Source organism: Oncorhynchus mykiss, chromosome 24 (genome assembly GCF_057628025.1).
Source record: "Oncorhynchus mykiss isolate SJ-2025 chromosome 24, ASM5762802v1, whole genome shotgun sequence".
Lineage (NCBI taxonomy): Eukaryota > Metazoa > Chordata > Actinopteri > Salmoniformes > Salmonidae > Oncorhynchus > Oncorhynchus mykiss.
This window is the reverse complement of record NC_143045.1, coordinates 40,676,009-40,688,407: the sequence shown is the minus strand read 5'-3', so window position 1 is coordinate 40,688,407 and position 12,399 is coordinate 40,676,009. Positions and strand designations below refer to the sequence as shown.

The window sequence follows — 12,399 nt, the reverse complement described above, 5'->3', positions numbered from 1 at the left end:
AGGGCATGGTACCAGACCTGCTGCCTCAGAGGGCATGGTACCAGACCTGCTGCCCCAGAGGGCATGGTAACAGACCTGCTGCCCCAGAGGGCATGGTACCAGACCTGCTGCCTCAGAGGGCATGGGAACAGACCTGCTGTCTCAGAGGGCATGGTAACAGACCTACTGCCTCAGAGGGCATGGGAACAGACCTACTGCCCCAGAGGGCATGGGAACAGACCTGCTGCCCCAGAGGGCATGGGAACAGACCTGCTGCCCCAGAGGGCATGGTAACAGACCTGCTGCCTCAGAGGGCATGGTAACAGACCGGCTGTCATCAGCCCCAGAGGGCATGGGAACAGACCTGCTGCCTCAGAGGGCATGGTAACAGACCTGCTGCCTCAGAGGGCATGGTAACAGACCTACTGCCCCAGAGGGCATGGGAACAGACCTGCTGCCCCAGAGGGCATGGGAACAGACCTGCTGCCCCAGAGGGCATGGTAACAGACCTGCTGCCTCAGAGGGCATGGTAACAGACCGGCTGTCATCAGCCCCAGAGGGCATGGGAACAGACCTGCTGCCTCAGAGGGCATGGGAACAGACCTGCTGTCATCAGCCCCAGAGGGAATGGGAACAGACCTGTCTGTCATCAGCCCCAGAGGGCATGGAAACAGACCTATTGCCCCAGAGGGCATGGTAACAGACCTGCTGCCCCAGAGGGCATGGGAACAGACCTGCTGCCCCAGAGGGCATGGTAACAGACCTGCTGCCCCAGAGGGCATGGTAACAGACCTGCTGCCCCAGAGGGCATGGTAACAGCCATGCTGCCCCAGAGGGTTATGGTAACAGACCTGCTGCCCCAGAGGGCATGGGAACAGACCTGCTGCCCCAGAGGGCATGGTAACAGACCTACTGTCATCAGCCTCAGAGGGCATGGTAACAGACCTGCTGCCCCAGAGGGCATGGTAACAGACCTGCTGCCTCAGGGGGCATGGGAACAGACCTGCTGTCTCAGAGGGCATGGTAACAGACCGGTCTGTCTGTTTCATGAAGGGGAGGAAGAAGAGATAGGCCGCCAGTAATTGGCTCACCTTGGCGTTGCCCTGTATGTGATTGGCTCACCTTGGCGTTGCCCTGTATGTGATTGGCTCACCTTGGCGTTGCCCTGTATGTGATTGGCTCACCTTGGCGTTGCCCTGCATGTGATTGGCTCACCTTAGCTTTGCCCTGGAAATTAAAGGTGAGGACGTACTCCCCCGGCCGCGTCTCGCTTTGGCGAATCACAAACAGCCCGTGGCTCCTAGCGCCGCCCGCCAGCACCAGTTGGGCCGCCCGTACGCGTGACAACGTCCCGTGGAACCATGGGTAGGTTGCCAGGCTGGGGTCATGCTCCGCCTCGGTCGCTACCTCACCTGAAACCCCTGAAGGGAGGAGAAAAAGAGGTGAAATCACATGGTAAAGATGGACCATACCCCCTCTGACTTCTTCAAACTATATATATGTATGTTAAACTTCTTATGGCTGCCATCCCGTTAACGGGATAATTGATATCAACAACCGCTGAACTGCATAGCGCCACATTCAAATAATATTACTACAAATATTTATATTCATGAAATCACAAGTGCAATATAGCAAAACACAGTTTAGCATTTTGTTAATCCACCTGTGGTGTCAGATTTTGAAAATATGCTTTACAGCGAAAGCAATTCAAGCGTTTGTGTAAGTTTATCGATCGCATGACAAACATTATGAACACCTAGCATCAAAGTAGCTTGGTCATGAAAATCAGAAAAGCAATAAAATTAATCACTTACCTTTGATGATCTTCGGATGTTTTCACTCACGAGACTCCCAGTTACACAATAAATGTTCCTTTTGTTCCATAAAGATGATTTTTATATCCAAAATACCTCCATTTGTTTGGCGAGTTATGTTCAAAAATCCACAGGAAAGAGCGGTCACGACAACGCAGACAAATTCCAGTATAGTATCCGTAATGTCCACAGAAACATGTCAAACGTTTTTCATAATCAATCCTCAGGTTGTTTTTAAAATATATAATCGATAATATATCAACCGCAACTGTCTTTTTCAGTAGGAGAGGGAAAGGAAATGGCTGCCCAAACTCTGTTACGGATACAAAACGCTGCTGGCACCCGGCCATACAATGACGCAATGTTATCTTTCTCGCTCATTTTTCAAAATAAAAGCCTGAAACTATGTCTAAAGACTGTTGACACCTTGAGGAAGCGATAGGAAAATGAATCTGGTTGATATCCCTTTAAATGGAGCGAAGGCAGGCTATGGAACATGGAGTTTTCAAAATAGAAGCCACTTCCTGGTTTGATTTTCCTCAGAGTTTCGCCTGCAATATCAGTTCTGTTATACTCACAGACAATATTTTGACAGTTTTGGACACTTTAGAGTGTTTTCTATCCAATACTAATAATAATATGCATATATTACCAACTGAGACTGAGGAGCAGGCCGTTTAGTTTAGGCAACTTATTCATCCAAGCTACTCAATACTGCCCCCCAGCCATAAGAAGTTAATATAGAAGAATGATGCGACTACCGTTCAAAAGTTTGGGGTCACTTAGAAATGTCCTTGTTTTTGAAAGAAAAACACATTTTTTGGCCATTAAAATAACATCAAATTCATCAGAAATACAGTGTAGACATTGTTTAATGTTGTAAATGACTATTGTAGCTGGAAAAATATCTACATAGGCGTAAAGAGGCCCATTATCAGCAACCATCACTCCTGTGTTCCAATGGCACGTTGTGTTAGCTAATCCAAGTTCATCTTTTTAAAAGGCTAATTGATCATTAGAAACCCCTTTTGCAATTATGTTAGCACTGCTGAAAACTGTTGTTCTGATTAAAGAAGCAATAAAACTGGCCTTCTTTAGACTAGTTGAGTATCTGGAACATCAGCATTTGTGGGTTTGTGCGTTCGATTACAGGCTCAAAATGGCCAGAAACAAAGCACTTTCTTCTGAAACTCGTCAGTCTATTCTTGTTCTGAGAAATGAAGGCTATTCCATGCAAGAAACTGAAGATATCGTACAACACTGTGTGCTACTCCCTTCACAGAACAGAGCAAACTGGCTCTAACTAGAATAGAAAGAGGAGTGGGAGGCCCCGGGGCACAACTGAGCAAGAGGACAAGTACATTAGAGTGTCTAGTTTGTGAAACAGACGCCTCACAAGTCCTCAACTGGCAGCTTCATTAAATAGTACCCGCAAAACACCAGATACTGGCCTTCTAGGCAGAGTTCCTCTGTCCAGTCTCAACGTCAACAGTGAAGAGGTGACTGGGATGCTGGCCTTCTAGGCAGAGTTCCTCTGTCCAGTCTCAATGTCAACAGTGAAGAGGTGACTGGGATGCTGGCCTTCTAGGCAGAGTTCCTCTGTCCAGTCTCAACGTCAACAGTGAAGAGGTGACTTTGGGATGCTGGCCTTCTAGGCAGAGTCCCTCTGTCCAGTCTCAACGTCAACAATGAAGAGGTGACTTTGGGATGCTGGCCTTCTAGGCAGAGTTCCTCTGTCCAGTCTCAACGTCAACAGTGAAGAGGTGACTTTGGGATGCTGGCCTTCTAGGCAGAGTTCCTCTGTCCAGTCTCAACGTCAACAGTGAAGAGGTGACTGGGATGCTGGCCTTCTAGGCAGAGTTCCTCTGTCCAGTCTCAACGTCAACAGTGAAGAGGTGACTTTGGGATGCTGGCCTTCTAGGCAGAGTTCCTCTGTCCAGTCTCAACGTCAACAGTGAAGAGGTGACTTTGGGATGCTGGCCTTCTAGGCAGAGTTCCTCTGTCCAGTCTCAACGTCAACAGTGAAGGGGCGACTCCGGGATGCTGGCCTTCTAGGCAGAGTTCCTCTGTCCAGTCTCAAAGTCAACAGTGAAGAGGAGACTCCGGGATGCTGGCCTTCTAGGCAGAGTTCCTCTGTCCAGTCTCAATGTCAACAGTGAAGAGGAGACTCCAGGATGCTGGCCTTCTAGGCAGAGTTCCTCTGTCCAGTGTCTGTGTTCTTTTGCCCATCTTAATATTTTCTTTTTTATTGGCCAGTCTGAGATAAGGCTTTTTCCTTTGCCACTTAAGCAGACACTTTTATCCAGGGGTAAAAGTAGAATGAATTTCTTCCCGGTACAGGACCACCCACATGTTCTATGGCCCTAATCATAGAACTACACACAGAGTCCCGATTAATTCAATTTCAGTCGTAAAGATTTTGTCATTTAACTTTGCAAACTTGTACACCTTTTATTGTGTCATAAAACACAACCGGGGATGTTTTCATCAGATAGTCGAACAATCACTTCAAAAGGTCTCCTTTACTAGGTTATCAGCGTACGTTCATCCACTCGTAACACATGTCCAGCCTCCAAACAGGAAGAGACTTCAGTCTCTTAACCAATAAGAAGTGTCCAACTGATTCCACGAAGAGCCGAGTGTCGGGGGGGGGGGGGGGGGGGGGTTCTCTCCTCCTTTCTCCTCGATTGAGGAATTAAGGTCACTAATTAGTAAGGAACTCCCCTCACCTGGTTGTCTAGGTCTTAATTGAAAAGGTAAAAGCCACAACAACAAAAAACCACAACAAAAACCCGCAGACACCCGGTCCTTCCGTGGAATGTTGATACCCCTAGGCCAGATTTAAAAAAAAAATGTAACCTTTATTTAACCAGGCAAGTCAGTTAAGAACAAATTCTTATTTTCAATGACGGCCTAGGAACAGTGGGTTAACTGCCTGTTCAGGGGCAGAACGACAGATTTGTACCTTGTCAGCTCAGGGATTTGAACTTGCAACCTTCCGGTTACTAGTCCAACGCTCTAACCACTAGGCTACCCTGCCGAATCTACGCTCTAACCACTAGGCTACCCTGCCGCCTCTACACTCTAACCATTAGGCTACCCTGCCGCCTCTACACTCTAACCACTAGGCTACCCTGCCGCCTCTACACTCTAACCACTAGGCTACCCTGCCGCCTCTACTCTCTAACCACTAGGCTACCTGCCTCCTCTACACTCTAACCACTAGGCTACCCTGCCGCCTCTACACTCTAACCATTAGGCTACCCTGCCGCCTCTACACTCTAACCACTAGGCTACCCTGCCGCCTCTACACTCTAACCACTAGGCTACCCTGCCGCCTCTACACTCTAACCACTAGGCTACCCTGCCGCCTCTACACTCTAACCACTAGGCTACCCTGCCTCCTCTACACTCTAACCACTAGGCTACCCTGCCGCCTCTACACTCTAACCACTAGGCTACCCTGCCGCCTCTACACTCTAACCACTAGGCTACCCTGCCGCCTCTACGCTCTAACCACTAGGCTACCCTGCCGCCTCTACACTCTAACCACTAGGCTACCCTGCCGCCTCTACGCTCTAACCACTAGGCTACCCTGCCGCCTCTACACTCTAACCACTAGGCTACCCTGCCGCCTCTACGCTCTAACCACTAGGCTACCCTGCCGCCTCTACGCTCTAACCACTAGGCTACCCTGCCGCCTCTACGCTCTAACCACTAGGCTACCCTGCCGCCTCTACGCTCTAACCACTAGGCTACCCTGCCGCCTCCACACTCTAACCACTAGGCTACCTGCCTCCTCTACACTCTAACCACTAGGCTACCCTGCCACCTCTACACTCTAACCACTAGACTACCCTGCCGCCTCTACACTCTAACCACTAGACTACCTGCCTCCTCTACACTCTAACCACTAGGCTACCCTGCCACCTCTACACTCTAACCACTAGGCTACCTGCCTCCTCTACACTCTAACCACTAGGCTACCCTGCCACCTCTACACTCTAACCACTAGGCTACCCTGCCGCCTCTACACTCTAACCACTAGGCTACCCTGCCACCTCTACACTCTAACCACTAGGCTACCTGCCTCCTCTACACTCTAACCACTAGGCTACCCTGCCACCTCTACACTCTAACCACTAGACTACCCTGCCACCTCTACACTCTAACCACTAGGCTACCTGCCTCCTCTACACTCTAACCACTAGGCTACCTGCCGCCTCTACACTCTAACCACTAGGCTACCCTGCCGCCTCTACACTCTAACCACTAGGCTACCTGCCTCCTCTACACTCTAACCACTAGGCTACCCTGCCACCTCTACACTCTAACCACTAGGCTACCCTGCCGCCTCTACACTCTAACCACTAGGCTACCCTGCCACCTCTACACTCTAACCACTAGGCTACCTGCCTCCTCTACACTCTAACCACTAGGCTACCCTGCCACCTCTACACTCTAACCACTAGACTACCCTGCCGCCTCTACACTCTAACCACTAGGCTACCTGCCTCCTCTACACTCTAACCACTAGGCTACCTGCCGCCTCTACACTCTAACCACTAGGCTACCCTGCCGCCTCTACACTCTAACCACTAGGCTACCCTGCCGCCTCTACACTCTAACCACTAGGCTACCCTGCCGCCTCCACACTCTAACCACTAGACTACCTGCCTCCTCTACACTCTAACCACTAGGCTACCCTGCCGCCTCTACACTCTAACCACTAGGCTACCCTGCCGCCTCTACGCTCTAACCACTAGGCTACCCTGCCTCCTCTACACTCTAACCACTAGGCTACCCTGCCGCCTCTACACTCTAACCACTAGGCTACCCTGCCGCCTCTACACTCTAACCACTAGGCTACCCTGCCGCCTCCACACTCTAACCACTAGACTACCTGCCTCCTCTACACTCTAACCACTAGGCTACCCTGCCGCCTCTACACTCTAACCACTAGGCTACCCTGCCGCCTCTACGCTCTAACCACTAGGCTACCCTGCCTCCTCTACACTCTAACCACTAGGCTACCCTGCCGCCTCTACACTCTAACCACTAGGCTACCCTGCCGCCTCTACACTCTAACCACTAGGCTACCCTGCCGCCTCTACGCTCTAACCACTAGGCTACCCTGCCGCCTCTACACTCTAACCACTAGGCTACCCTGCCGCCTCTACACTCTAACCACTAGGCTACCCTGCCGCCTCCACACTCTAACCACTAGACTACCTGCCTCCTCTACACTCTAACCACTAGGCTACCCTGCCGCCTCTACACTCTAACCACTAGGCTACCCTGCCGCCTCTACGCTCTAACCACTAGGCTACCCTGCCTCCTCTACACTCTAACCACTAGGCTACCCTGCCGCCTCTACACTCTAACCACTAGGCTACCCTGCCGCCTCTACACTCTAACCACTAGGCTACCCTGCCGCCTCCACACTCTAACCACTAGACTACCTGCCTCCTCTACACTCTAACCACTAGGCTACCCTGCCGCCTCTACACTCTAACCACTAGGCTACCCTGCCGCCTCTACGCTCTAACCACTAGGCTACCCTGCCTCCTCTACACTCTAACCACTAGGCTACCCTGCCGCCTCTACACTCTAACCACTAGGCTACCCTGCCGCCTCTACACTCTAACCACTAGGCTACCCTGCCGCCTCTACGCTCTAACCACTAGGCTACCCTGCCTCCTCTACACTCTAACCACTAGGCTACCCTGCCGCCTCTACACTCTAACCACTAGGCTACCCTGCCGCCTCTACACTCTAACCACTAGGCTACCCTGCCGCCTCTACACTCTAACCACTAGGCTACCCTGCCGCCTCCACACTCTAACCACTAGACTACCTGCCTCCTCTACACTCTAACCACTAGGCTACCCTGCCGCCTCTACACTCTAACCACTAGGCTACCCTGCCGCCTCTACGCTCTAACCACTAGGCTACCCTGCCTCCTCTACACTCTAACCACTAGGCTACCCTGCCGCCTCTACACTCTAACCACTAGGCTACCCTGCCGCCTCTACACTCTAACCACTAGGCTACCCTGCCGCCTCTACGCTCTAACCACTAGGCTACCCTGCCTCCTCTACACTCTAACCACTAGGCTACCCTGCCGCCTCTACACTCTAACCACTAGGCTACCCTGCCGCCTCTACACTCTAACCACTAGGCTACCCTGCCGCCTCTACACTCTAACCACTAGGCTACCCTGCCGCCTCCACACTCTAACCACTAGGCTACCCTGCCTCCTCTACACTCTAACCACTAGGCTACCCTGCCGCCTCTACACTCTAACCACTAGACTACCCTGCTGCCTCTACACTCTAACCACTAGGCTACCCTGCCACCTCTACACTCTAACCACTAGGCTACCTGCCTCCTCTACACTCTAACCACTAGGCTACCCTGCCACCTCTACACTCTAACCACTAGACTACCCTGCCGCCTCTACACTCTAACCACTAGGCTACCTGCCTCCTCTACACTCTAACCACTAGGCTACCTGCCGCCTCTACACTCTAACCACTAGGCTACCCTGCCGCCTCTACACTCTAACCACTAGGCTACCCTGCCGCCTCTACACTCTAACCACTAGGCTACCCTGCCGCCTCTACACTCTAACCACTAGGCTACCCTGCCGCCTCCACACTCTAACCACTAGGCTACCCTGCCGCCTCCACACTCTAACCACTAGGCTACCCTGCCGCCTCTACACTCTAACCACTAGGCTACCCTGCCTCCTCTACACTCTAACCACTAGGCTACCCTGCCGCCTCTACACTCTAACCACTAGGCTACCCTGCCGCCTCTACACTCTAACCACTAGGCTACCCTGCCGCCTCTACGCTCTAACCACAAGGCTACCCTGCCTCCTCTACGCTCTAACCACTAGGCTACCCTGCCGCCTCTACACTCTAACCACTAGGCTACCCTGCCGCCTCTACACTCTAACCACTAGGCTACCCTGCCGCCTCTACGCTCTAACCACTAGGCTACCCTGCCTCCTCTACGCTCTAACCACTAGGCTACCCTGCCGCCTCTACACTCTAACCACTAGGCTACCCTGCCGCCTCTACACTCTAACCACTAGGCTACCCTGCCGCCTCCACACTCTAACCACTAGGCTACCCTGCCGCCTCTACACTCTAACCACTAGGCTACCCTGCCGCCTCTACACTCTAACCACTAGGCTACCCTGCCTCCTCTACACTCTAACCACTAGGCTACCCTGCCGCCTCTACACTCTAACCACTAGGCTACCCTGCCGCCTCCACACTCTAACCACTAGACTACCCTGCCACCTCTACACTCTAACCACTAGGCTACCTGCCTCCTCTACACTCTAACCACTAGGCTACCCTGCCGCCTCTACGCTCTAACCACTAGGCTACCCTGCCGCCTCTACGCTCTAACCACTAGGCTACCCTGCCGCCTCTACACTCTAACCACTAGGCTACCCTGCCTCCTCTACACTCTAACCACTAGGCTACCCTGCCGCCTCTACACTCTAACCACTAGGCTACCCTGCCACCTCTACACTCTAACCAATAGGATACCCTGCCGCCTCTACGCTCTAACCACTAGGCTACCCTGCCGCCTCTACGCTCTAACCACTAGGCTACCCTGCCTCCTCTACGCTCTAACCACTAGGCTACCCTGCCACCTCTACACTCTAACCACTAGGCTACCCTGCCGCCTCTACACTCTAACCACTAGGCTACCCTGCCGCCTCTACACTCTAACCACTAGGCTACCCTGCCACCTCTACACTCTAACCACTAGGCTACCCTGCCGCCTCTACACTCTAACCACTAGGCTACCCTGCCGCCTCTACACTCTAACCACTAGGATACCCTGCCGCCTCTACGCTCTAACCACTAGGCTACCCTGCCGCCTCTACGCTCTAACCACTAGGCTACCCTGCCGCCTCTACACTCTAACCACTAGGCTACCCTGCCACCTCTACACTCTAACCACTAGGCTACCCTGCCGCCTCTACACTCTAACCACTAGGCTACCCTGCCGCCTCTACACTCTAACCACTAGGATACCCTGCCGCCTCTACGCTCTAACCACTAGGCTACCCTGCCGCCTCTACGCTCTAACCACTAGGCTACCCTGCCACCTCTACACTCTAACCACTAGGCTACCCTGCCACCTCTACACTCTAACCACTAGGCTACCCTGCCGCCTCTACACTCTAACCACTAGACTACCCTGCCTCCTCTACACTCTAACCACTAGTCTACCCTGCCTCCTCTACACTCTAACCACTAGTCTACCCTGCCTCCTCTACACTCTAACCACTAGGCTACCCTGCCTCCTCTACACTCTAACCACTAGTCTACCCTGCCTCCTCTACACTCTAACCACTAGGCTACCCTGCCTCCTCTACACTCTAACCACTAGTCTACCCTGCCTCCTCTACACTCTAACCACTAGGCTACCCTGCCTCCTCTACACTCTAACCACTAGGCTACCCTGCCTCCTCTACACTCTAACCACTAGGCTACCCTGCCGCCTCTACACTCTAACCACTAGGCTACCCTGCCGCCTCTACACTCTAACCACTAGGCTACCCTGCCGCCTCTACACTCTAACCACTAGGCTACCCTGCCGCCTCCACACTCTAACCACTAGGCTACCCTGCCTCCTCTACACTCTAACCACTAGGCTACCCTGCCGCCTCTACACTCTAACCACTAGACTACCCTGCTGCCTCTACACTCTAACCACTAGGCTACCCTGCCACCTCTACACTCTAACCACTAGGCTACCTGCCTCCTCTACACTCTAACCACTAGGCTACCCTGCCACCTCTACACTCTAACCACTAGACTACCCTGCCGCCTCTACACTCTAACCACTAGGCTACCTGCCTCCTCTACACTCTAACCACTAGGCTACCTGCCGCCTCTACACTCTAACCACTAGGCTACCCTGCCGCCTCTACACTCTAACCACTAGGCTACCCTGCCGCCTCTACACTCTAACCACTAGGCTACCCTGCCGCCTCCACACTCTAACCACTAGACTACCTGCCTCCTCTACACTCTAACCACTAGGCTACCCTGCCGCCTCTACACTCTAACCACTAGGCTACCCTGCCGCCTCTACGCTCTAACCACTAGGCTACCCTGCCTCCTCTACACTCTAACCACTAGGCTACCCTGCCGCCTCTACACTCTAACCACTAGGCTACCCTGCCGCCTCTACACTCTAACCACTAGGCTACCCTGCCGCCTCCACACTCTAACCACTAGGCTACCCTGCCGCCTCCACACTCTAACCACTAGGCTACCCTGCCGCCTCTACACTCTAACCACTAGGCTACCCTGCCTCCTCTACACTCTAACCACTAGGCTACCCTGCCGCCTCTACACTCTAACCACTAGGCTACCCTGCCGCCTCTACACTCTAACCACTAGGCTACCCTGCCGCCTCTACGCTCTAACCACTAGGCTACCCTGCCTCCTCTACACTCTAACCACTAGGCTACCCTGCCGCCTCTACACTCTAACCACTAGGCTACCCTGCCGCCTCTACACTCTAACCACTAGGCTACCCTGCCGCCTCTACGCTCTAACCACTAGGCTACCCTGCCTCCTCTACACTCTAACCACTAGGCTACCCTGCCGCCTCTACACTCTAACCACTAGGCTACCCTGCCGCCTCTACACTCTAACCACTAGGCTACCCTGCCGCCTCCACACTCTAACCACTAGGCTACCCTGCCGCCTCTACACTCTAACCACTAGGCTACCCTGCCGCCTCTACACTCTAACCACTAGGCTACCCTGCCTCCTCTACACTCTAACCACTAGGCTACCCTGCCGCCTCTACACTCTAACCACTAGTCTACCCTGCCGCCTCCACACTCTAACCACTAGACTACCCTGCCACCTCTACACTCTAACCACTAGGCTACCTGCCTCCTCTACACTCTAACCACTAGGCTACCCTGCCTCCTCTACACTCTAACCACTAGGCTACCTGCCGCCTCTACACTCTAACCACTAGGCTACCCTGCCGCCTCCACACTCTAACCACTAGACTACCCTGCCGCCTCTACTCTCTAACCACTAGGCTACCTGCCTCCTCTACACTCTAACCACTAGGCTACCCTGCCGCCTCTACGCTCTAACCACTAGGCTACCCTGCCGCCTCTACACTCTAACCACTAGGCTACCCTGCCTCCTCTACACTCTAACCACTAGGCTACCCTGCCGCCTCTACACTCTAACCACTAGGCTACCCTGCCGCCTCTACACTCTAACCACTAGGATACCCTGCCGCCTCTACGCTCTAACCACTAGGCTACCCTGCCGCCTCTACGCTCTAACCACTAGGCTACCCTGCCTCCTCTACGCTCTAACCACTAGGCTACCCTGCCACCTCTACACTCTAACCACTAGGCTACCCTGCCGCCTCTACACTCTAACCACTAGGCTACCCTGCCGCCTCTACACTCTAACCACTAGGCTACCCTGCCACCTCTACACTCTAACCACTAGGCTACCCTGCCGCCTCTACACTCTAACCACTAGGCTACCCTGCCGCCTCTACACTCTAACCACTAGGATACCCTGCC

General features: G+C 53.2%; 1 protein-coding gene across 2 annotated transcripts in view; it reads right to left on the bottom strand.

Moving 5' to 3' along the window:
* LOC110517470 (SH2B adapter protein 2) overlaps positions 1-12,399 on the bottom strand; it is a 65,160-nt gene that overhangs the window by 21,341 nt on the left and 31,420 nt on the right. For both annotated transcript variants that reach the window (XM_036961376.2, XM_036961377.2), the window contains exon 7: positions 1,195-1,400. In XM_036961376.2, the coding sequence (XP_036817271.1) occupies positions 1,195-1,400 (206 nt within the window). The remainder of the gene's footprint in view (positions 1-1,194; positions 1,401-12,399) is intronic.